Genomic DNA, 27,634 nt, shown 5'->3' with positions numbered 1-27,634 from the left:
GGAAGAGAAGTGAAGGCTTAGGCTTCAGAACCACCTCCACATTACACTGAAACACTGGAAGAACATGGCCACTGGGGGAATTATTCACCCAGCTGTTGCTCTCTGGCTCTCCGTCAGTTGACTAATTAACCAGAAGATGTGGTTCACCGGTTGGCTTCTGTAAAACAGCAACACTGTTGTTGTGCTGCAGAGGCCAGCAGGAGGAAAACAAGATGTTTCTGCTGCAGGGTCCCCCACAAGGTTACTGCAGCCATGGGAACTCAGCAGCTCATTAGAACACAAGACTGTTTTCTAAATAACACACTTTACTGCTCATTGATTACTATACAAAGGTCTGAGGCAGAGCTACTGCTTTTAAGGGTTTCACTGAGAAATCAATGTTGAAGCTGGAATCCTTTGCCTCCTCCCTGTTGTCCTACTGCTGTCTGCAGAATCAACCAATCAGAGCCAGCAGGAGGGTATTAGCACTTTCAATCATGCTACATGCTACACTTTAGCAAATTTACTATTATACTCACAATTTATTTTTTTACTTCATAATTTTTCTCTATCGCCTTTCAAAACATTCAATTAAACATAAAAAAATGTATGTAATTTTGGATGAAAGTACTAAAAAAATTATTTTTATTTTAAATTCAATTTAAAAATCCTTGATCCATTAAATAATGCCATAACTCATTTCATCCATGACTCGTTAGGTTGTTGCATCCTAATTTCAATGGACTATTGTTGCGATGCAACGCCACAACCACTAGGTGGTGGTAATGCACGAAGTTGTTTGATGCCGTTCCATCTAGCAGCTGAGGAAGACCATACAGTAAAAAAACTTCCAACTCGGATCATAATGGCTCTTCACAAACAGATGAATGACTGTTCTGTGTGACTCTTCTTCTGGAGAACAAGTAGAGCACAAAAGCGCAAAACATTCAAACTACACGAACAAAGTCATAAACAGAACTAAGCCAAAACAAAAATCTAAAACTAGCACAGAATCTCTTCATGAAGTCCCCGTCCCTGTACGAGTATTTAATGAAGCAATGTAGCGCTTGTCTCATCCAATATCCATCTATTATGGCGGACAGATCCTGACATAACTGGCAGTAAAGAGAGAAAAAAATAAATGGCTTGGCAAAGTAATTCGTGTGCCAAATATTGCACCTGGAAAATAAAAATAAGAGTTTTCCCAACTTGTTGTGCCAGGAAGGAGCAATCTAGCTTCAAAAGACTGTAATAAATCACTTTTCTTTATTCTCAACAATAGATTTTCAGTCAGACTTTGTTAATTTTTTTAATTCTTAAGTTATAAATAAACTAACTGTGGTGTAATTTATTTGCATCTGCAGCTTTGAAGCCAGCAGAAGATGGAGACATTAGAAGATTGTCCCCATTCATGAATCTTAGTTTTGATGCATTTAATGAACAGTATTGGACCTGAGAATCAATGGAAAATGTTATCTAGTTCAACATTTCTACCCACCAGGGTTAGAGTTTTATTTTGCCCACATTTTATCATATTTATAATCCTATGTGTTTAAGAATGTCATGTTCCCTAAATCCTCTGCACTAACAGCCAAAAAACAAAATAAAAACAGATATGAAAAGCTAAATGATGCTGCAGAAAGACAATAACCCCCTCTAGTGGAGAGATAAGAACACAACAGGCAGAGGAAAGTTTCCACCTCGTCTGGTAAACCTTCTGAAAGCAGTAAATAAAGTTTGCAGAGAAGCCGAAAGGAAGACAGTTCTCATCCTAATTTGGCTTTTGTTGTGTGATGGGGATGAACGAACGTGGCATATTTGTTGGATCTGTCTCAAAACCGGATTACTGCAGCTTTACTTTGGACCACAAACAGATTTATTGCTGCCCCAGATAAGGAGCCACCCAGCCGGCCGTCTAGTGTGTCACAGAACGTCTCTCCTCGTTTGTTTTTCACTGGTTTATTTCAGATCAGATGATTTGCTTTGTCCTTTTTCCTGCCACCAAACAGAGACGCGCAGGCCTGACGCTGGCTGCTGTGGTGCTGCCGAGCCGCAGACCAAGGATACGATAGTTAACTAAAACTAACGAAATAATTTTTATAGTTAACTAAAAAACTGAAACTGAGAAAACATTTGCATTAAAAACCGTAATTAATGAGGAAAAACTATGACTAACTGGAACTATATTGTGCGTCTATAAAATTAAAACATATTGAAATGATAGATATAATAACCTTTGTTTTCATGTTTATGAATGTTTTATTAGCTTTTCATGTAGCTCCCCCACCACCACCACCCCCCCCTCCCACACACACACACACACACAAAAGTAGTTCAAGTCAGCTGTCGGTAAATTACGTCGGTCTGCAAAATGGCAACAGCAAAAGTTGGAATATAACACCACACTCAGTTGTTGTTCAACAATAATTGAATATTATTTTGAAAATGGTATCTCCTGTTAAATATTTAAAACAATGTATACATAATCACAAAATAAGATTTTTGTGATAGAAAACTATCTGAAGTAGACAAACAAAAGACTAATAACCCTGCTGCAGACAAAGCTGCAGGTTGTGTGCAGCTCAGCAGGTGGATATACAGTATTTAGTCCTCCTGGAGATGCTGGTATACGTTTGCTGGGCTCCATTTAACAAGCTCGGATGTTTATTTAGTTGGCTGATCCTGCAGGAGGGTCACAAAGATGCCAACCATGCAGGAAACTCATCAACATTTCTGGCATCCTGTCAAAATAAAAGCTACAAGAGAGGACAACAAACCTGAGAGCAGAGAGACCAGCTGGACATCCTCCTCCATTAACCACAATGCATTGCAGCAACAGTTTTCTCTGTAGGGCCCCCCGCGGAGGACCGCCCCTCCACCGCGTCACTTCACAAAGGCATCATAACTCACTGCAGTTAGCTTGGCTCAAAATAGTAAATGACAAAGCACTATCTCTGTCCTTTGCTATTCTGGGTCCAACTTTTCATCCAAACAGCTTCATCCACTTTAACCCCCTCCTCCGCTCTACCTCCCCCAGCCCCACCCATTATTGGTCTGAGGCAATAACTGAAAAGTTCCCTTTCGATGACCTCACAGGAAGGATGATCTCATCCACGGTGAGCGACGGATGACTTTGCCCCAGACGACGCGGGCTGAGTGAGCCTGCCGGGCTACGGCAGGCCGTTTTAACATAAAATCAGCTTCACCACACATTACATTCCAGATATCTGAAATTAGTGTATGATTAGACATATTAGTTAACTGAGATGTCGCTAGTCACTAAATGACTTCATGTCCTGTCTGTCTCTGTGTTGTCCTGCGATGGACTGGCGACCTGTCCAGGGTGACTCAGCCTCTCGCCCGCTGATGATAGGCACCAGCATCCCTCATTACCCCACTGGTGATAAGGGTGTAAAGATAATGTTTAGCGCCTTGAAATTGGGCTTCTGTCTCTTTTACTCCAACTCTTTTTGAAACTCCACTTTCAAGAAATCATCACAACATGACTCCTCTATTAACTCTATAACTTGTCACCATGACAACTAAAATACTAACAATGATGAGGAAAAAATCCATTTGACTGTTCTACCAACTTCTTTTCTGTATCATTTTAACTTTTTCAAAAAAATTCAAACTTGCTGAATTTTATACATTTTTTGTTCAAATACACGGAAGACGGATGAGGAGAGGTGAGGCAGTGATGAGTTGTGCCTCATAAATGTGCCATGGAAACACACAGGGTGAGGCAGGAAGTACCATGCCTGGATGAAAGGGGGCACTGCTGAACTGCAGACCCACAATGGGCAACATCTGCTAGTTCTACGCATTGAAGAGGCTGAAAGTCCACATCAGGAATAGAATTGATCCAGGACGGCTCTCCTTGGCGATCAGCTCCATTGGAACAGAAAAACTTCTAAAGATAAACACAAAAAAGGACAGACAGACAGCGGTATCCTTGGAGATGGACAGGAATACAGACTTCATACACAAATGAAGGTAATCTCATATGCAACTTTCAATTCAGAAAGAGAGATTGGCCTAGAAAAATGTTTATTTTACAAAACCAAATTTGACTTTAGTTTTTTTTTTTAAATTTAACATCATATCATATTGTTGAACAGCACGTAATTGATTAAAGGATAATTAAAACCTTTTAAAACAACTAATTGTTTCTATTTTGGTCAAAATTGAAACCGAAGCGTCTATTTTGGGTTTTATATATTTGTGCATTTGATTCCAGAGGAGTCAGTGTCAGTCATGACACTAACAGAGCATCTCTGGTCTTAACCCTACGGAAAATGTTTCTAAAAAGTGCTTTTTAAACCGTTAATAATTCAAGATGGTAATGAAAAAAGACTGTGCAGTTTTTCTGCATTTTTAAACACAACATCTGCATTGAATTTCTACAACAGAACAACAATAAAGGAGTAACAAATATATAGTTTTAAATTTCAGTTAACTTGGCTCCAGATAAATGTTACTTAGGAGAAAGGAGGGCAAAAAGTTTGAGTCTGACATGTTGGTGACCCTGGATGGAGCAACATCCAGAACAAACCTGAGAGAGAATCTATTAGAGGCTACAGGTAGCTTGAGGCTGGAGCAGAGGTTCAACAACCCTACAGCCAAAGGTACTATGGGATACTTTAGATTAAACCATAGTCGTCTGTTAAAGTGGGCTGATCAAAGGTCAGACCTAAGTTAAACATAGAAGCAAGATACATTGAAGATTTTGGTTGCAATATGACAAAACATGGAAAGTTCAGTGAGGCTGGATACTTTTGCAGTGTGCTAAAAGCTCCACTGTGGAACCAGCTGCCTCAGAACATTCCAAGCCTCCTTTCAGTACCAACATAGATCAGAGAAAAAACATCTCTCTCAATGGAGAGACTTGCAGCACTGGATATTAAAATATTATTTCTGTAGGGGTGCACCGATTGCAGTTTTCTGGACGATCACTGATCTGTAAAATGCCTGACCTGCCAATTCTGATTTTGGCTGATGACAATTTTTCTCCTGTTAAAGAGGCCTGGGAGGACATAGCTCTGGCTTTGAGAAGCAGCTCCTCCTCAGAGCTGCAGTTTCTAAGCTTCAGATCCTTCACCCCATGAGCTTCCCCCAGCTCCTTCAGACTAGCCAGAAGCAATTAGCAAATACCTGGTGGAACTGCTGAGTTTATGGTAGGAGCTGCTTGCAGTGAAATGCTGGTGAAAACGTTGTGAAATGGTTAATACTGGATCCAGGTTGTGATGACTTCCTGAAGGCAGACTTTCAGAATAAGCAGGAGAATTTAAAAAGACAGAAGGCTAATGTCAAGGCATTAAATTACAAAATCAAATGAATGTATTTTAAGTCATATTTGATACAAATAGCATTGTTATAACAACTGAAGGTAACATAGTTACTTGATTGTGGTATAAAATGGCACTATGTGGGTGGAAAATACATAACCCCGCCCCTTTAATATATCGTCAAAGTTACTAAGTTGGCAACACGCGCTTGTAAACATGACCTGAGTCAGTCAGGCCTGTCTCAGGCAGGGCGGAAGAGATAGTGGCTGATTTTCAGACCCTTGCAGAGGTAGAAAAGATTGGCTTCTCATTTAAGTTATTGGCCAATTGCCGATCTCGAAAAAATGTAGAAACTCAGGTACAATTTATTGGTTTAGCCCTTGTATTTCAAACTTTTGGGTCTGAAATGTACTCAAATTCCATCTCAAACTAATGAGACCTGTTTAAAACTTTTGAAATATAGTAAAATTGTCATTTAAAAAAAGAACGCACCAGTACTCAAATCTCTGTCTTCATCAAAGGCAGATTATAAAGCAGTGTATACCCAAACGTTTATTAATACACTCACAGATAATCAAAGACAAGAATACACCTTGCACTATTTTTTCTTTAGGTTTCTTCAGCCAAGAGGAAAGTCAAAGCTAAACAAGATGAGACGTTAAAAGAGTTAAACATGGTCAGAGTGTGAGAGTCCTGTCCTGTCCTGTCAGCACACTGCCACGTCTCCAGAGGAAGCACCGGAACTCGACCCGGCTCAGACCCAGGCTCCGAGCGGCTCAGCCGTCTCTGCTACCCTCCAATTACAGACAGGCAGCAACACATAGAAAACCTGTCTGAAATGGACTTCTGTGTGCGTCGCTTCAGAAAAGTTCAGGACCGATTCTCACCTCAACCCCTCGGGCTCGCTCCGGTTCAGGAGACAAAAACACTGCGGTTGCTAAGGACTCCACGACACTGAGTGTCGGCAGCAGCTTAGACAGACAGCAGCCAAGTCACAGACAACTCACTGACATGGTTTATGGGGCTGGGTCACTCCTCCTTTCACAAACAGAGATGCGGTGCTCATTATGGCCAAGATTAGAGCGTAAACAAGAACCTGCAAGAAACTTCAGATCATCTCCAGGTACTGAGAGCTTAAAGGGAAATTCTATGGCAAAACAAGTGACAAATCTGTTCAGTTCTTTTCAGGAAATGTTTGCTGCCCTAAAAGACAAAATCACTGAAACTACATCAAAGAACCATAATAATCAACGTAATTTTGGAAACCGTGTAAATACTTGGAAATGTAAGACATAAAAAACAACATCAAGGAACAAAATCTCACATGTTCAACAGAGAAATAACCCAAATTTTATTGGATTAACTAAACAATGTAACGTCTCTTTAAGACTCTGCCAGGAATTTGTAATTCTTTACAATTCTAAAACACATTTTATGTGTTTTACCTGAAATACATAACATATTCTCTTTTGTCTTTAGCAAAAGACCACGAGCTAGAGCTACACTCGCTAGTTATATTTACCCAAAGCAGCAAATCCAGCAGGAATATTTATTTTCCTTGGCTCTGATGATTTCCAAAAGGATGATTTCCACAGTCCCCATTAATGAATATTAAGGTACAGTTGGTGTTTCAACTATTAAAATAGGCAGTTCTAAACATTATTTAAAGAATATCTCAAGTATTCATGAATTTCAACTATTCACATGTGGCTGTCGTCCCTAATCCCAGCGAGTACACGGCTCTGCCGTATTAATGATTAGTGACATCCTTCACTATGGTATTTTCCTATCACCAGGAAGGCTAGTTTGATTCTACAACAGACCATCTAGAGTCAGCAAAGACAACAGAAGCAACAATATTTCACAAAGACACAAAACTGCAAACACCAGTAGCAGAATGTGCCTGAATCATCTGATGTTCAAACGAGTCTTGTTCAAACACGTTGGAAAGACACGAATACAAAGACACACTTATATCACTACGCTCATTTTACAGTAAACACTGATCAGCAGCCACTTGTTGCTGTGGAATTGAAACTCACCAGCCTCTCCATCTCCTGCTCCCTGAGCCGCTCCTCTCTCTGTCGGCGGTGGTACTCCAGCAGCTCGTCTTCGTTGTCGCTGATCTCTGTGATGCTGTTCTTCCTCTCTCGCATTCCTGGGTGGGGTCTCCCCAAGGACATCTTCCTCTGGGTCCTGGGGCTGGCTGCAGGGGATGAGCCAGGTAGGGAGCCCAGACTGAAAGCGGGTGATAAAGAGTTCCCGAAGCTTGCCTTACGTATCCCTACTCCGCTGCTACCCTCCATCAACATGGAGGTGGGGGACGGACTGCGAGCTCGGATCCCTCTGCTGCAAGATGGCTCTTCTGACGCGGATCCGGTTTTGCGCCGCAGCCTGGGACTCTCTGGGACCAGCCTGCCCAGACATGAGGGGTTCTCCGGAGTCCTTGACGTGGAGATTGTTCCAGGCAGTGCTCCTGGAAGAACCGGAACCCCCCTCCGGGCCAATGAAGGACTCAGAGGCGGCAGCTCTCTCATACTGCTGCTCCCTGCGCTGCCACCATTCAATTCCAAGTTCCTTCGGGCCAACCTGGGGCTTTCAGGGGGCTGCAGCGATCGTGGATGCTGAGGGAGAGGAGATCCTTGGATGACGTGAACGATGGGATCCAGGGGGGGCTGAAAAGCCTTACTGGGCTGTGAAAGCTGCCTGGAGGAGCTGGAGTTCTGGGAGCCATCAGCTAAGATGATTTGCTCTCTGAAGGGACTGGCCGGCCTTTCCTGGAGCACTGTGGCAGTCTTGGTCCTGGGACTAGATGGTGAAGGCGATGGAGACGGCGATGAACAGGTTGGAAATTTGGGGGTGACTCTGGGGCTGCTTGGTGCAATGTTTTTACCACTGAGAGACTCGCTAGACGAAACAAGAGGCGTCTGTCGAGGGCTCTCTGAGCCGTCCTGGCCGAGTCCCCGGCGGCTGGGCTTGGGGCTCGGAGGGGTCTCTGTCAACACTTTCCTCTGTAGCCTGGGGCTTTCCTGGACCTTCTGGCCCATCCCGGTGCTGCTAAAATTAGGCAGTATGGTCCTTGGCAGGGGGACAGGCAGAGGCTGGGTGCTGAAGTTGTAGCTAGAAGAGCGTATAGGCACAGGTGGCAGAGAAGAACTCTGGTCCTGGTGTCCTCCGCCAGGCGATGGGCTGGTGAAGCTCCCACTGCTGGCAGGCGAGGGGGAGGAAAGGGGCGAGAAAGGAGGGGAGGCATTCTCATAGCTGGACCCCACAGACATAGCACCTGGGCTGGTGGGAGGGGACAACAAATACCTCCCCCCTCCATTAACCATAGGCGACAATGGGGAGTGGTGCATGGACTGCCCCCCGGGGGGCTTTTTTGCATCAGAGGAAGAGGGCTCAAGGTCATCCATGACTAGGGAATCCATGATCTCCTGAAGGTCCTTCTCAATGGAGCTGACGATGGCGCTGTGCTCGGACTGGACTCTCTCTCCAGGAGCTGAGGGAGACTGGGAGGAACTGGCCTGGTGATTCCCATTGACCAAACTCTCAGTGTCTGATTGGGAGAGAAGACACAGGAAAGGAAGAGAAGACCTTTATTCATGTTCTGTTCATGGTGGTGTATGTGTAACAAGTGTATCAAAAAACAAAGACCTGAGCCTGTCGCAATAAGCAATTAATAGCATGATAAAATGAGATTTATCATTTCCATTCTGATAAGTAATATATTTTTAAGGATCATTTTGTTTAGAGAGACTTCAAAATCTATTTTATTCATGGTTTGTGTGTGGTTTTTATTTCCATTTTGCTTATTGTTTGTGTTTTGTTTTATTTTGGATATTTAAATGATCTTCTTCCAGTTCCAGTGCTAAACGTTTTTTACAAAATTGAAGTTTTATGGATTATGTAACTATCACTAGATTACTTGAAAATGGTATCAAAACAACAGTATTATCGTTTATTGTAATAATTATTGGTAGAAGTTATCGTCCAGCAAAATTTGTAATTGGGACAGTTAGATCACAAAATACATTTAAACCAGAAAGTAAAAAAAATAAAATGGTGGATAAACGAAGAAGGACACATATGGGGACATAAGCAGAAAGACAGGTCTGTGACACTGGACAGGTGTCAGAGGCAAACACAATTACTCTGTGACCCCGAAAGCAACACAGCATACAGACCGGCTAATCTAATCTTAACTCTGTAATGTCAGCATGGAGGATTATTACAACAAAAACACACGGCCCCCGTGGGAGACCCAGCAGCACGGCCCGGAGCAGCAGATCAATGTTAAATGAAATCTGCTCAAATGCACTTGTTGTCATTTTGAAAGGCAACATGAGGGTAACTGCTCCATCCAATCATCAGGGCAGTCACTGATTAGTCATTCTAGTGTTCACATGGCATTCTGGAGCTCAGGGTTTTTTTGGTTGTTTTTCTTTTTTTACCCATCTCTCATTTATCAGTCATTTTTAATCACCTGGGAGCCATTTGAGAAGTGGATGGTTTTCACATGTTCTTGAGTTAAATTTCAAAGGTTTCGTGGTAATTAACATAAAAATGTGCAACATGATCTGACTGCATTATCTAAAAGTAAAAAGGGATAATTATATACACTGCTGCTAAAATCATGAAACATTTTTTTCACTACAGTTGAAAATGTTAGCTATGACAATTATCAGTCACAAACCTAAACAAAAGATCTAAAATAAATTACTTCAAATTGAGGGCTGATTTGTTTTTTGACAAATGTTGCACAACAATTTCTGAATATATTGTCACAGCCTGTGACAATATAGCAGAGTGTTCAATATTCAGATGGCAAAGGACGGTTAGGAGTGCCATAATTTTTGGCTAGTACTGTGTATTCCACGTGTTATGAACTTGCATTTTTCCTGCCAAACTAATATCTAGCCAGTTGGAGCGAGTCTCGCGGCAGCAGAGGCTCAGGCTGGACACAAATGGCCTTAGCCAAAATGCTAAAGAGACAGAGATGGAGGCGCAGATTAGAAAGTGAGGAAAAACAAAAATGGGCATATGTTACAACTTATATTGTCATTCCAACATTTTTTAACATAGTGCAGCCCTAATTGTGACACAAGCCAAATGAAAATACAGATGTTATACTCATCAGATAAATGGAGGTAATCAATGAAATTATATCAAACAACCTCTGTCTAAATACACAGAACTGTTACTTAGAAAGGGCTTTTACTTAGTCAGTTTTTGCTTTGTAGAAACAAAAAACACAGGTACCATTTAGTGGTTTCCATTTTTCCCCTGCTACCTGATCTAAAAACATGTGCAAAGTAAAAGAGCTGAACTGAAAATTACCTAACAGTCATAGTTGGTATGTTCCTATCAGAGGCTGCCATGGTCTGCTTTCTGATGATGACGTAAAACTCCACCCAATATTAATTGTTGTGTGTTTTTCTATTCCAATTAACTGCATTAGTCAGAGCTTATTGCCAAAGTTTTAGTCCAGCAAAGTCATGCTTGATTTACCCAGCCAAATAACTGATTAAAAATAGTTTCAGGTAACACCACACATAAGCCTGATTTCTTCATGAAATCAGGCTTACTTATCCCATCAAAAGATGGAAATTATTAACATATTTCAGAATGCAACTGTAACTTTCCTGAACATTGAGCTGCAGGTGGTTCATCCCACACCACGTGACAAGGACAAAATTTATTTATTTTTTTGCTGTTTTTAATTTTAAAACCGGGGTATTACAAAATGGACCTTCTTGCTGAAAAAGGGCCCATTTCCAGACAATTCTCAAATTTATTTCAAAAGATTATTCCTTCGTGATTGTTAGTCAAGCACTTTGTGGCAAGATCTAAAAAACCCCTTAAAATCCCCACAGGTTTTAATGGATTCAGTGTAAATTGAAAGGCAAGAAATTTAGCTCTCCATTTCAGCTTTTGAAGAACACTGTCGCTGTCTTTAATTTTTGCGGACATGAAAGTCGCCGAATTAATTTCAGATTAAACTTCTGTAAACATAAATATGAATGTACAGTATCTGTTTGTGTGCGTGTACTGATGTAAACACAATTAAAGGACACAGCAGAAAAATGCACTGAGGTCTGTTTTTGTGTCTTGATGCTGATGATGTCACAGATGTGTCCCATGAGCAAAACTGCTGTAAAATATAGAAGCTTGAGAAATAATGCATTAGTTGAGCTTGCTCAGCTGAGCCCTGCTCTCTGGGTACACGGCCGGATCAGAGCACACTTCAGTGCCACCTCACTGTATTCCAGCCATCTGGCTGCCGCGGCGGTTCGCTGGATCCACCAGGGCCCGTTTAAATGTCACTGTCATGTCGTTTATTGCAGACAACAAACCGACCCGATGCTTGTGTGCAGCGCACAAGGAGGAGGAAGAGGAAGGAGGATGGAAAGGGGGTGGGGTGACAAGAAATTAAAGCAACAAGAAAAACCCGACCAATGATGTCATGGGGTACGGATAATTGATTACAGTGCAACACGCCAAACTTCTCTTAAAAAACAAGCTATTTAACATCAACAAAATCCACATCAGCTCCATCTGTGGGTCATGGAAATAAAGGATGAATGCAATGAATCCAAGACGTTTTCTATTGAGATATAAGCAGAACACACAGGCTTGTTCACATGTAACGATGCAACTATTACATTCAGTGCTAGGACTGATATACCGTCCAGAACCAGCACAAAATATTAAACCGACTAGTTGTTAATGGAGTTCGGTCTGAGACGGATTCGTATGACCGGTGTCGCTCAAATCTCAGACGTTTTGGCCGCACACTTACTCACATGAAGGGGTAGAAACTGCCAGCCGGGGTTCAGAGCGCTTCACCTGCTACGTGACACACCGGGTGGGCCCACATCCCGCGGACACGCCGGTACCGGAGTGGTAGTGACGGAGCCCCGCCGCGCCAGGCTCCATGCAGACCTACAGAGAGCCAGAGCTTCACCGCCGAGGTGATATTTCAAGCAAAGGTTGGGGTACCGAGCACAGCCGCCGAGTGCTGACAGGCTAGCCGAAATATGACCGAGTTTCCGTTTTAAACCTTCAAAATAAAGGCTACCGTCTTGAACTTCAATACAATGTTGACATGTTTCCCCCTGTCAACATGACAGTGACAACAGAAGATGGACCAGAAATATAAACTCAAAGCTGAGGCCGGTTAGCTGTCATTAACAAGCAAACGTCAAAGTCGGACTTTTATTTTGAAAACGTGGGTGTTATTTTCCCCGTGCTGTGGCTAACTCAACAGCTGGCAGATTTACAGACTCACGACAGAGACAGTCATGCGTGATCAATGTTACTTATTACCATTACGAAACTTTGACAGTTTTCTTATAAAGCAGAGCAGAAGAGCATTAAAAATACTACATGTGCTGAAACTGATACTAATACTTTCTATATCCATGAGCAACAAAGGGACGAGCTGGGGCTCTTTATTGTAAATGTTTACTCCAGTGTCTCAAGTGAAGAGAAACAGTCTGAAAAGAACAAAAATCAGATTTTTAGAATAAATGAGTAATTGTGAACTGACATATCATTACGATCATTTTCGTTTAGGATCAAAAGAGTTTTATTCTATTTTGGCATTCCAAAAAAAAAAATAAAAAATAAAACAACAAAAATAAAAAGCCACAAAAAGCTTAGTTTGCTTCCAATAAAACCCTGAAACACTTTGGGGAAAAAAGGATTTCCTACTATGGCCTCTGACTCTAAAAATTTGTAAAATCCGACCTTAAAACTATATCAATTTTTCAATGAGGAAAGAAAACTCCACATATAGAAATTATTTTTATTAACAAAATCCCTAGTGGCACCATCATAAAAAAATATAACTGATAGATTAAATAAATAATAGATGGAATCACATTTATTATCAAAATATCTAATGTGTGGAATACTGCAGATGGAAAGGTCTACTTGCATGCAATAATTTGTCAGCAAATAAGATTTCATGTGCTATCAGTGGAGGATATGAAGGCCTGTTAGACTCTCACTGATCCCCAGGCTTGAGGTACGTTTTGAGATGCTGACGCTTAGAAAGAGTGATGTGGTCACTGTGATTTAGGAACAAAAAAAGTCAGGAAAATGTGGGTTAACCGAATTGATATTGTATCTCATGAAGCCCTAATTAATCCATTATCTTAAACAGATGATATGACATATATATATATTCATATCATCTGTTTAAAGCAATTTATAGTGTCATCATATTTAACATGTCAAGTAACCAAATGCTCACAACTTATAATGGCAAAGTATTGCACAGACTCCTCTCCAACAGGGGGCACCACCATAAACTAGAGGGCCCTTTTATTACAGTAAAACACCAGCGTGTAGCGTGAAAATTGATTTCATCATCATTGATGATGATTTCAGTGTCTCTTTTGATAAATGCCTTAGAGTAACTTCTTGCAGTCTGATACAGGTGTATGTTGCAAATAAAAGTGGTTTGAGGTCATACTTATACATTTATTGTAAGTGTATTGAAAACTGGCCATAAATCTGGAGTGACACAGATTCGTCTGGACGGACATGTGGAACGAACCTCTTGTCCGTTGTTATGTATGGTGGAGGATCTGTGACACTTTGAGCATATTTCTCTTGAAAAGGTTTTGAGAAACTTGCTAGAATATGTGGCATCAGGAACCCTCAATATATACTGTAGCTAAGAGAGGTCGGTGGAATCTACCAGTAGACCTAAAAAGGGTTAAAAGTGGTTCACCAGACACAAAATCCATCCTCCGGGGGAATCCCAAAACATTCCAAGTCCAGCCGAGGAACATAGTCCCTCCAGCGTGTCCAAGGTCTTTCTCTGGGTCTCTTCATGATGGGATGTCCCTGGAACACCTCACTAGGAACGCATCCTAATCAGATGCTTAACTGATCGAGTGTTTCACTCTACCTCTAAGGGACAGCCCAGACACCCTCCAAAGGAAACTCATTTCAACTGCTTGCATCCATGATCTCAGACTTCCAGTCACTACCCAGAGTTGGTGACCATAGATAGGTTAGGAACATAGATCGACTGATTAATCGAGAGATTCATCTTTTGACTCAGCTCTCTCCCCATAACATCCCGGTACATCATCCGCGTCACTGCAGACGCCACACCAATCCACCTATCATTCTCCTGCTGCCTTTTTCTTCATATATAAATAAGACCCAGAGATATCTAAGTTTCTCTAATTCTCCCAAAGACTGCACCCTTTTCCGCTTTTCCGGTTCAAGACCAAGATTATGCTCAAAACAATTCTTTTTTAACATCATTTCCCACAAATAAAAGTACTCCAACTTGAGGTTGGAATTTTCTACATTTTTCAGTGAGATAAAAATACTTCTTCATAAAACATTTTAGACATCCTTCTTTTAAAAATCATTAAAGTTTCAATGTTAGATGTCAGTTTTATCCACTACACTTGTTCATATTGTAAACCACATTAATTAGTCTATCCTACACAGGAACTGACCTTCAAACAGCACCTGAAGAGAAAGCAAGAGAAGCACACATACTGGGCCAATAGGTGAGTTTGGGGGCAAGTACCAAAGAGGAAAAAGACTGACTTGAGCTGGAAGATTATAAATAGTCTGTGAAAAAAGAGCCTGTAATCCCAGCAACAGGCCTCTTTCAGCACACAAAGCTATCTGCTGGTCTATAGGAGACATATTGAAAGCAGGAAATATTTTTGACTGACTAAAATCACAGCTTTTGCACCTTTTCTAGATATGAAACCAAACAAGAGTCAAGCTGCTGATATGTCAGGGACAGAACATATTTGTATGAACCTGTCTCAAAGAAATGACATGTAGGCTCAGTACATCCTGGGAGAAATACTGGAACATGTGGAGGATGGAAAGTGGACACCTGACTGTTCACCTGGACAACAGAAGAGGCTGAGGAGGCAACACACAGAGTGAATCTAGTGTCTTGTAAAGATATGAATTCATAATTCATCACACTTTGCCAGATTACCATCCCAAATTTCAATGTATTCTTTAGGGATTGACCAAGTAGTGTATGTTTGTGAATTGGAAAGTTTTTATCTTTTTTTTTTTGAATAAAAATCTGAAAAGAAAATATACATTTGCATTTGGACCTTCTGTGTTACTACTCTCTAGAACTGCATTCTGCTATAGTCCTAGAAAGAACACGCATTTTTGGTTTACAAAATTGCTCAAGCTCAGTCAGACTGGATGGATAGGTGGGTTGAACTGCAATTTTCTAGTTTTGTCAGAGATTCTATGTTGAATTTATGTCTAGACATTGATCCAAATCATCCTATAGTGTCTCTAGCTGTAAGTTTAGGGTTTAGGGAAGGTGAACCTCCACCACAGTCTCAAGTCCTTTACGCATCTAACCTGGTTTTCTTCCAGAATTTTTGAGTGTGAAATGGATTTACTTAACTTTAAAATAAGAATTTAGGCATAACAAAATGTGGAAAAACTGAAGTTTTTTGAATATGCTCCAGATTCTATGCATGTGATGAAGACTCCACTTCTCCTTGAAACAATTTGTTCAACAGCCCTAATAAACTCAGACTCATAAATAAAGGCAGCGCTCAGTGACAGACTGCTCTGGCTCTGAAAACAAGAATCTGTCTCAACTTAAAGGACTGTACAGCATTTCAGATTAAACCGTCACAGCTTTTCGGACTGGTGAAAAAGGACATTCCCATTCATAGGAACTTTTCACAAACAGTCTGTTTTGTTTAGTAAAGTTCCTCATTGAATGAAATGACCTGGAAGTACATAAGTGTCAGCCATGACAGAAGCTCTTCGGATGCTTTAAATGCCACAGTGAGGAGTATCAGTGCTTTCTTTGTTATTTCTTTTTGGCTCAGAAACACTAGACCATCCTCTATAAATAGAAAGGACACCATTCAGTCTCTCAGGTAGTTAGAGAACGTCAGGTCCTTAAATGAGGTTGTCTTTTGCTAAGTTCTTAAGAATTTTTTGGCCGTTTACATTCTGCCCTTACATTTACAAGTGTTTTTTTTTTAACAAGGTAAGAAAAACCCTTTGAACCAGGAAAGGGGAGTGGTGTTGGAAGTTCCAGATCTGACATTAATTAGCAAAACAGGAAGTTTCTTCATATTTAGTTGACAATTTTCGGACAAACGGACAATTTTCAAAACCAGAGAGACCACACAGATGATGTAAAAAAAAAATCACAAATATAACCGATTTGGTTTTACAGCGTGTGGAATCGAGCCACATGGCAGGAGCAACACACGAACCGATTTCACTCGCAAACATTGAAATGTCAGGTGGGAAATCTCACAAAACTTCAGAGAAAACAAACATGGCCGACTGGGAAGAAGCAACAGCAAAAGTTTGTGGACATTATTTAATAAAGGGAAAATAATACAAAGATGTCTCCAACGTCCACTCCACTGTTTGGTCCACCATGGCAGTTGCTTGGACTTCTATGTATTTTGGATTCTGTCACCTCGTTTTCTGATTGGCTAATTGTTACATTCAACAGCATGTGTTCTGATTTCTCCTCTGAAACTCCACGCACACTGCGATATCGGGCCAGGACAATCTAACATGTTGAATATCCCCAATTATAAATTAAGTTTAGAAACCTGACTTGTGGAATATTACAGTAATGCTTAATTTGGACAGAAATATGTCAAAATGAATAATCCTTTGGTTTAGTTGGGGTTTACTGTCTTCTTTCTTGAACTCAGAGATAAATATGAGCTCATTTCTTTGCTTTTAGACATTTCAGATAATCCCTGTTTATCACAGGAGTGGTTTAAGCAGTCCTCATCTGGATGCAGCACAGGAATGCATAAATGGTACGTTTCTAAACAACGGAAGGCTTTCATTACTGGCCCAGGAAGTGTGCCGCCGGCAGCGTGCCTGTGTGTGCGCTATACTTATCCCCCGGTGGCCGGCAGCGTCAGCGGTGGAACAGCGGTGACAGTTCCACCGTAGAGGCTAAAGATGAAGGTATGCTTCCATTTGCTGAGCTGCCAAGAGGAACACTCAGAACACAAACACATACTCAGCCCACAGCAAGCAGCTGAAGACTCTGCCCAGAGACACGGAGGAATGAGATGCTCATAAAACATGCATGGTGTGAACTGCAGCTCCGGGTTCCCAGCTGGGCACGGCTCCCCCTCCGGGTTTCGCCGGGTACTGTGTCCCACGGACTGAACGCTGACAGATCGCGGCCTGTCGCATGGCTAGACAATGAACAGAACCTGCTGCATTTTCCTTGGATTTGTAAAAAGAACTGCTTCAGGGTTTTGAACTAAAGTGTTAGCTGCCAGAGTCAAAGTTTAGATGCAATTTGAACCACCCCAGAATATTAGGATGGATTTACAGCTTAAACATGATGGTAATATAATAATAATAATAATAATAATAATAATAATAATAACAACTCTATTTATAAGCGCCGAACAGTTGTCCAGCATTAGTAGAGGTTATAAACGCGCAAAAAACAAGAACTTATTCATAGAATACTAGAAGCTTGTTGATAAGTTTGTATTAGAGATGCACCGATCTGACATTAATATCTGTATCAGTACTGATATTGAAAACAATTTGCATTAGCAAATTGACATAAGGGAAGATCTTTTTAGTCTAATTCTACACTTTGTGCTCTGAGCGACGCTTTATTATTTATCTGCCATTTTATTTGGAATTCCTAATTGTTCTTTCTGATCATTTGAAAGAAGATTCATCTTACATGTTTGACCAAGATAGTCAACCTGTTGTTTTTGTCGGTTTCATTTTCTTATTTATTTATTTATTTTACATTGTCTCTTCTACTCCTACTTGCACTTACTGGACAAATTAAAGTTGTGTTGTTTTGTGAAGCTGTTTCTGTATTTAAGTGTGCTGTACTGCTGAGTTATCAAATAAATGTGTAGTTCAGTATATTTAAGTCTGTGTTTAAAAATAGAAGCATTTTAAGTCAATACAGCTGTTTTTCTTAATTGCCATCGGCCGTTACTAAATCTCAGGTGTCGGTATTGGAAGTGAAAAAAGTGGGTCGATGCATCCTTAGTTTATATGAAATCAAATATATTGGCAGAACTTTCTGAATCACAAACCTTTGAGTTGATTTTGGACTGGCTTGTACGACCAAATCCCAGCCATACAGGACCAGCTCAAATCAGAGCTGTATAGGCATGGAGGTTATTAGAGGTAGGCTGATGTACTGGACAGCCACTAAATGAGGCTCAAATTTGCATTTTCTGAAATATCAGGACTGTCCTCAGACGGGGACAGTCCTGATAGTCCTCCACTGAGGCATGTCAGAGAGCAGCACAGTGTGGCTGTGGCAACAGTAAAAGTGTGAAACACGTGACACTGCAGCCAACTGTCAGTCAAACAGATGCAGGAAGAACCCGCAGGGTGGGGACCCAGTCTGTGTGGGCTGCAGCTGGCAAACTTTCGACTCGCTGCAGTCAATCAAATGGTCTCCAGATGTTATCATCTGCATGGAGAAACCTCGTATAGGCAGGCCGTGCGACCTGAGAATCACCAACAGGTATCAGGACAAAAACGTGGCTTCTGTTCAGGTAGATCACTTCAGCATAGCAGAAAATGCCGCAACGATAAATCAGCCCAAATTCCTTTTTTTTGGGAGGCTGACGATTGGTCGATACTTTCGCGTAAAACAGATCTGGTAATCAGCCACTGTTCTCTTTGCCTCTGCCATGAGAGAGGACTGACTGACGGACCTGCCCACCAGGTCTGCCTTTAACAATAGCCACTCCACTTTTGCCATCTTAGTTACTTTTTCATTATATTTAGCAACTTTCCTGGCCAAAAATGTTGCTAATAATAGCAAAAGAAAAAAGCAAGAAAGATTAGTAACTGGAGAGAAAACTGCAATCAGTGCACTGCTTGGGGAAACTTCAGCTCCCAAGTTAAGAAGAAGATAGCAGAAGTAAAATGACAAAATGGAAACATAAAATAAAAGTAGTCGTCATGGAGAATAAGAAATTGGTTGCACTGATTTGTAAGTATTGGCACAGGTCATCTACTAGAACCTGTCCAATGATCAGAAGACCTGAATGCTTGGAATGAAAGTTAATTTTGCTTTGACATGCAAGAGCTATGCTAAAGCATTAATACCCCTCAAATTTTTCCAGATTTGATCGGATATAGATCAGATTTGTGGACAAGCTCTAGCTGTCATATCCCACCTGAGCAGTGGATCTCTGCAGCTCTGTTATAGTAACCAGGTATCTTTGGCCGATTCTTTGATTTATGCCCTCCATCCTCTTTCTGTTTCCAGGTGATGGACTGAACAGAAGTCTGTTTGGGACATTGTTTAATGTCCCAAACAGACATTAAACAATGTCACACATTGTCAGACAGCTGCATTTATACTGAGGTTAAATTGCCCCTTGATGGGATTAGTTAGTTAGTTGAAATAGGGTTTATTTAGGGACAAAGGAGGAAAGCAGCAGGATACATGCCAAATATTGCTGATTTTATTTGGAGAAAAAAAAATGTAAGTGAAGTTTGAGGCTGTAACGCAACAACTTATGAAAAATTCGAACGGATACAGATACTTTTGCAGGGATGCGTAAGCACAAGACGTGTTACCTGGACACAAAGCGTAGCTCCCGGTGCGAACACCTCCTCCATGAGGTATCATGCTCTTCATCCTGAAGGCCTCCTCAGGGTGGTTGAAGCGGAAGAAGGCTGACTGTCCAAAACACAGCATACAGCCTGCAAGGAAAAACACAAGAAAATCACATTTATAGTGTTGCAATGTGACATTGAATATTGGAAACCACACTGTAAAAACAAAATCTTACAAAGTATTTTTGTTTGTATAGTTTCTAGTGCAAATATCTAAGTACATCTTCAGTAAAACGATACCAGCTTGTAAGTAAATTCTTGTTAAGCCTGTCACGATAACACAATTTGCTGGACGACAAATTGCCCCAGAAGTTGTTGTGAAAAATAATAATATTGTTTTTAGACGATTTTCAATTTATAATATGGTAATGGCATAATGCAAATTCACCCTCTCAAATATCAATAAACTTTCAATTGTAATTAACATTTAACACTGGAACTGAAAAACATTTTAAATGTTCAAAATGAATAAACAAAACAACAGAAAGAACAAAATAATTTTATTTGTTGAATCTGATTATCTTAAGTGTAAATTACATTTTCAGCTAAATGATAAGATAAAAGCTAAACTTAAGCTGATTAGCTTAAATTAGCTTTAAAGCAGTAAACCGAGGTTAGAAGCTAAGCTAGCCACCTTTTCCTGCTGTGACCTCGTTCAAACACATGTCATTTGTTTTACTTTGCTTTTCTAATCTATTGGAGCAGAGATTAAACAAACAAGATAAAACTTGTGGTCTCTCTGGTGGTTCAAGGAGCTTTGATTATTGTCCCTTAGCTGTTTCCTGCTTCCTGTCTTGTAGATAAGCTGCCAGTGGTGGAAGAAGAGCCATAATGTTTTAATCAAAGGATAAAGTCCTAATCAAGAGTGATACAATAAAAGTCCTAAATTTATAATAAAAAGAAAACAAAAACAGCAAATATATAAACTCTCCCTCAAGGAAGGGATAGTTTTAACACTCGCCATGTGGTTTTGTCCAAGTCATTTCCATCAACATGATGGTAAGCTCCATCATTGTTCTAATTACTCTTGAGGATTTTCTGAGATCTTTGATTTTTTTCTTACATAATACAATTTCTTACGCAAGAGGGCTCAGTTATCGTCTAGTATAATATCAGTCAACTAGAAAATTCCCAAAGAAATTTAACTGGGAAACACAAACAATAAAAAATAAAACACAAACAATAATTGTTCATGACTAAATATCTACACTGTGCAAACGTTAGCATTAGTTAGAATTGTTGCTTTCCTGACTTAGAGAAACATATATGTATATTTCCCCATACATGATGCTGTTGCTCCTTCAGTGACAGACATCCTATGTGTACAAAGCAGCGTTTTCACAGATCCTTCCTCCCAGCAGCTGTTAGACTTTAAAACCATCAATGTTCCCAACAAACCAAATAAGTGTTTATATCCCTGCAATTAGCCTATTTGTAGTTTTTTTATTTAAGTTCATACCACCCCAAACCTCCTGCACAGTCTTTCCTCTAAAATAAGGAAATCTGAAGCTTTTTTCTTAAACAAAAACATTTGTTTCCATTTTAATTGATTCATAAATGAACAGTATTTTTGGGAAGCTGGAGGCTGCATCAGAAATGTTTATTTCTAAGAATAAAATAGCTCTTAAACTGAAGCTGCTCTTTGATGAAGTGAAATCCCACTGGTTTACACAGTGAATAATCTGATCTGCCTCACCCTGATATCCTGCAGGAAACACATCCAATTATGGAGATAAGACTCTAAATACAGTTTGTTGGACATTAAAGCCTGGAGTAAACAAAGCAAAGACAGACTGAGATCATCATGACGGGTTTCAAAGGTTACTACATCTTGTCTGTGTCTCACATCAGCTACTAAAGCCACTCCAAATGCCTAAATAACCTGGATATATGAGACCAAACAGGAAAATCCCACGTCCAGCAACTGATTGGGCTCATTCTCACCGAGTCGCCATGGTAATATCCGTCCCATCCACTTTCAGTCTGGTTTCAAATGTCAGAGCACGTCACACGTCCAACTAATCCAGCCCTCTCATGTGTCATGAGGTCAGTAACAGATAAGCAAACAATTGTTTATAGCTCTCTCAATATAGCACCATTGTGTCACGCTGGGACTGCAGGGGGGAACGTCTGTAGAGACGGGGTAGGGGGACAGATAAGATCCCTTCCTGTCGTCAGGCCCGAGGTAGGGATGGGAACCTTCTCCATCACACAGAGAGGCTTCAGGTTTTAGCAGGATGAGGCATGCAAGCAGATAAAATAGACCTGCCTTAGTAAACAACACCGTAAATGGTCAATATTAGGGATGCACTGATCCACTTTTTTCACTTCCGATACAATACTGATATCTGAGGGTATCTGAGTGTATCGGAACCGATACGGCTCCGATACAGAAAGCCAGAGCTGAATTGGCTCAAAATGTTTCTTTTTTATAAAACAAAAACAGACAAAAATGTCCTTAACAACAAAATTATTTGCTAACTTTGCACCAGTACAGTACACCAAAATACACCAACAGTTTCACAAGCTTGGTCAACAAAACGAAAAAACTTTAATTTGTTTAGTGCGACTGTTTTTTATATATTGACATAAACAATAAGTTTTGTTATGGTCAAACATGTTTAAAATAAACTGTAACAAACCTGTCAAATGGTTCAGAAAGTGCAATTAGGAATTCTAAATATAATGTCCATCCATCCAACTATCCATCCATCCATTCGTCCATCCCTCCCTCTATCCAACCATCCACTATCTCACACCCTTAGTGGGGTCATGAGGGGTCCTGGTGTCTATCTCCAGCATCAACAGCCGACAGGCAAGGTCACCCTGGACAGGTCACCAGTCCATTACAGTCTAAATATAACGTAAAATAAATAATAAAGCATGATGTCGCTCAGAGCACAAAGCATATAATTGGATTAAATAAATCTGCCATTATGGATTTTGCACATGGTCACTTCTACTTGAACTGGAATTTATTTCAGATTGATGCATCTCTAGTCAATACTGTATGTCGTATGATGGATATTCTTGACATGGAACCGATTCTCCGATACAGAAAAGCTGTGAGTCGAACAGTCATGATTTTTGTACTGTGGTAGGAAGACGGATTACCCAGAGAGAACCCACACATGGAAAGAACATGCAAAGTCCACACAGAGAGACCCCAGGCTGGGATTCGAACCACAGACTTTCTTCCTGCAGGGAATCAATGCTGCCAACTGCGTCACGGCAGATTAAAAAAATACCCCAAGTTGCTTTCTATCTAAGGAAACCAGCAAATTTCTCCCAATTTTCCCTGCAGTCAACTCTTCTATGCTGAGCAAACACAGGATGACACGAGTACATCGTGATCCATGGAAAAGCTTGCAGTGATAATAAGTGGTTCCAGTGTCAGAGATTCAATTCCTGACTGGTGGTTACAGCCCTGGGTCCAATCCACACCTACATGCACTTTTTAAACCTTTTGCTTTTTCTGTGTGTTTTTGCAAGTTGTCTGTTTTTTTTTGGGGGGGGGGGGGGGGGGGGGGGGGGGGTTGTCAGTGATTGTGTCAATTTTTTTCTCGCTCCTACTGGATGTTTTTTACAGCCAACAAGCTAATAATCTGTTTCCTGTTTACGTTCACCGTAGATTCCAGAGTGTTTGTTCGTCTGCGTTAAAAGATGGTGCCATAAAAAGTCTTCAAGCTCCGAACAATAAAGTGGAAATAAATGTTATGTAAACCAGTGTGGTTAAATCCCACATGCCTGAAGTATATGAGCGGTGTAAAAGGGAAAACTTTTTTATGTTTGCATTAGCACTGCTGTCTTTAATCAGTACATATGAAATGGATAAGAGTCTGTTCCAGAAGATTTCCATCGTTTCGGTGAAAATTTTCCACCGATCAGTTTTTTCCCGATGATTTGAGGCCAAGAACGAGTAAAAACAAAGAAAGTGCTGAATGGATGATTTAAAAGCGGTCGTTAACACTTTGATCCTGTGGTATTTAGAGCCGCGTCAGCTCCCCCCACCAAGTACCCCCCACACTCCTCTAACTCCTTCATCTAACTCCCGCTTTTCTTCAGGACTTTACCAGCAGCACTTCCCTCTCCCTCCACTTCTCTGACTCATGGTATACAAGCCAACCCCCTGACTTGACCTAACATGATCTTCCAAAGGAGATAAATTCAAATAAAAAAATCCCATTTAACGGGATATAGCTTGGAGCAACACATATCAGGTGCTGTAATCATGACAAATCATTGTTCAGTCGGAGCTGGAGGGAGTCGCTGATGACGCTGTGGCATAATTCACATAATTCACCCAGCAGCTGGTTCTAGAGAACAACTAACTTCTCCAGTAACTATCTCTTCTGTGAAGTATTATAATCAATACTGGACTACCATCAGAATCAAAGGAAAATATATTTCCTGAACTGAGTATTAATTTTTTGTCTAGTTGTTAACAATAATAATAATAATAATAATAATAATAATAATAATAACATTTTACTGTGAGCATGGAGAACATGTAGTTCTAGATGGAAAAACAGAACTTGGTAAAAATTGCAGCAAAACAATATTGTCATTATTAGGATTTCTTCGACACAAAATTGGTAGCATTAAATTTAAATCACAAAATTAGTATTTTTTCTAAGAAGTAAACAATCAGAAATTGAATAAGATTTTTTTTTTCCCTCTCTTACCAGTAACTCTATACTTCTGATTATCCTGAGGAAATTTAAAACAAAGATACACCGATGGGCTGTGAAGCAAACTACTTTTTCCGTCTTGTTCTTGATGACACTGGAGAAGCTTTTAGAACGTTTTGGTTCTACTGTAAAGAGGCATTGAGGGCAGGTTTGTGTAAGAGATAAAAAGATCCAGGAAAACACACCCTAGCAGGTAATCATCGTGACTAACCATGTATAACAAAGGCAGAGCATGCTTCAGTGTGTGTGAGCATCTTAACCAGGGTTGTCCAAAGTCAGTCCTGCATGGTTTAGATCTTTCCCTGACTCAACACACCTGAAACAAATGAAGGTTTATTATTGTGCCTCTGCAAAACTGTGACATACTGATGAGGTAGCTGGACTATTTGAATCCATTGTGTTGGAGCAGAGACTCATGTAGGACAGCCGGCGATGAGGACTGGAGCTGGACCTCCATGCACTGCACCGGACGCAGCAGGCTGATAAGGGAAGACATTTCTCCTCTTACAGGCAGTAGACACACATTCACTGACCCCTCTGCTGCCCACACGGCATCCTGACCTCAGCAATGTCAGGCTGAGTGTGTGTGTGGTAACTGATTGTGGACACAAGGCCAAGAAGAGCTCACGATAACTCAGCAAAACAGACAGAGCACATGGTCTTTGAGAGGCATTCCAAAACTACAACATAACACAATCTACTATGTACCGCTTGTCCTACTCTACTCTTGAGCCACTAAAGAAATACATTCGTAAAATTACCTAACATCAGCCAAATGTTCCTATACAAAGAGCAGACAGAACAGAATATTCTGCACAATAAGGATTAACTCCAAAACAAAACAAAAGAAAACCCTGTGAAGACACTACTGAAGGAAGAATCAATAACTTCAAAAGTAACTAAAAGATAGATTGTAGTTTGGGAAAAGGCACTTGAAGACATGACCTCTGGTCTGATTAAACTAAAATCACCATAATCGCATTTGGAGTACAATGGGGGAAGCTCACAAGCATGAGAAGACTTTCAGACCATCATGTTGGAGGGTGTTTTGCTGCAGGACGGACTGGTGCTCATCAAAAATCAAATGATATCATAAGGACAGAACATCATGTGGAAATCTTAAAGCAACATTTCAAAACATTAGCAATGAAATTAAAGCTTAAGCTAGGTTAATACCTTAAGTCTGCGCGCCAACTTTGCAGTCTGTGCGCTGGCGTGGTGCCTGGTTATGCGCCTTCGATTATTTTGCAAGTCACATAGATTGAGTACCAAATGTTTTACTTAAACTGGATGAATTGTTCAGTATGCGAGCAATTCCAACTGCTCGCATTTATATAAACTCTCTATGAGGGCTCATTTTCTGAGAATACTGCACCAACATACGCATCAAGTATAAAAGCCACACCACTTGCTTGGCTCGCTCACACTCAACACCAACCTCTTAAAGTGCTACTGTAGCACACCTTTAGGTGCTACAGTACCTAAAGGTGTGCTACAGTTAAATCCAAGTAAGATATATGGAATCTTGTCTTCCAAATACACCATGAGACTTAACATACTGCCTAGTTATGTACAAATGGTTTAGGGGCAACAGTCAACATTTTTGAAAAGCCCTAAAATGACTCCCAAAAAACTTTGTGACCAGAGTTGAAAGCCATTGTGACCAAGATGCTAAAGTTTGTTGGGAGAAATTGGACAAATTTCCAGCAAACCATTGCAACGATGCCAAAGATGTTTGATCCAAGTCACACAGCTTAAAGGCAATTCAACCACATATTATATAAAAAATGATGTTTGCCTAAAAATAAAGCTCATTTTTGGTCATTAAGAGGAAAAAGAGAAAAATCACAGCTTGGCTAAAACAGAAATATTTGCCTGTTTTAACACCACACAATGAGGAAATGCATCTTTTGTAGGTAATTATTTTTGAACAAATATGAGATTAATCTATGTTAATTTGATTTTTTATCTTTTTTATTTCACAGGTGTTTCAGTTATTTGGTGATTTTATTTCTAAAGGCATCCTAGTATTGTTAATAATAGTAGAGAATACCTACATGATTCCATATATCTTACTTGGATTTAAGTATCATAGCCATTTCTTGAAACTTTGCAGCAATGTTGACATTTTCCAGAAAAACAAGTTATTAATATAGAGAGACTGACCTTTAAAGACGCTTTTTAAATTGAGAACACAGTCGAGAAGCAAACCTGACATCATATTTCAATCTACAATCAGTCAGGTCTAAGTTGTTACTGAACTGCTGTTGAAAATATCCATCACCAACAGTCTCTGGATGCCAATTAGTGTTTGTCAGTTAAGCCATTACCACACCACACAAGGCCCTCATCATGATGGATCTCCCTGCTGTGAGGAGACACACCACAGAGAGAAGGAATAGATCCCTGATATAGATCAGAGATAAAGAGATGCTCTAAAAGGGCCATGCATCACACTAAGTGGAGGGAGGGTGGAAAGTGTTGAACTCATAAATCATGCAGATTTGTATTAGGCAGAACCAGAACAGTTTAAACACAGGAACTGCTGTGCTTTATTTTCCAATTAAATAACTGAAAGGTAATCTAACACAAGCCCTGGGAGTAAAGTTGTTGTGCAAGAAGGTCAGCGTAATCAGCTGGGATTCTCTGAGCTTAAGACCATCCAATCATCTGTCCACCAACTTATGCATGAAGCGGTCATTGGCTGAGAGGCGAGGTACACCCTGGACAGACAGACCCCAAGCCAGAATTCAAACCCAAGGTCCTTCTGGTCGTAAGGCAGCAGTGCTACCAAAAGTACAGTTACCATATCATAAAATCTTCTGGATAGACAGGATCACATTCACAGCTCATTTCAATTAGTTGTTTATAGAAAGAGCATCTGTTTCTTGTCTCAAGCACCCGCCTCCACCCTAAAAGTCTGGGTTTCCCCGCCTTATCTCCAGGACCGAACAGACGTGTTGCAGACATGCCTGTAAACACAGAGCTGGGTGGGAACGGTTAATGAGACTAGAGATGCCAAAGCTTACCCATAAAGAGAAATTA

General features: G+C 40.5%; 1 protein-coding gene across 10 annotated transcripts in view; it reads right to left on the bottom strand.

Moving 5' to 3' along the window:
• Positions 1-27,634, bottom strand: part of phldb1 (pleckstrin homology like domain family B member 1) — a 100,525-nt gene that overhangs the window by 37,213 nt on the left and 35,678 nt on the right. For all 10 annotated transcript variants that reach the window (XM_023351754.1, XM_023351753.1, XM_023351750.1 and 7 more), the window contains 2 exons: positions 19,860-19,985; positions 7,310-8,823 (listed from right to left, as the gene is read on the bottom strand). In XM_023351754.1, the coding sequence (XP_023207522.1) occupies positions 7,310-8,823; positions 19,860-19,985 (1,640 nt within the window). The remainder of the gene's footprint in view (positions 1-7,309; positions 8,824-19,859; positions 19,986-27,634) is intronic.

The sequence above is a fragment of the Xiphophorus maculatus genome, chromosome 18, assembly GCF_002775205.1.
Source record: "Xiphophorus maculatus strain JP 163 A chromosome 18, X_maculatus-5.0-male, whole genome shotgun sequence".
In the NCBI taxonomy this organism is placed as follows: domain Eukaryota; kingdom Metazoa; phylum Chordata; class Actinopteri; order Cyprinodontiformes; family Poeciliidae; genus Xiphophorus; species Xiphophorus maculatus.
The sequence above is the reverse complement of the archived record's forward strand: the minus strand, read 5'-3'. Positions and strand labels throughout refer to the sequence as shown.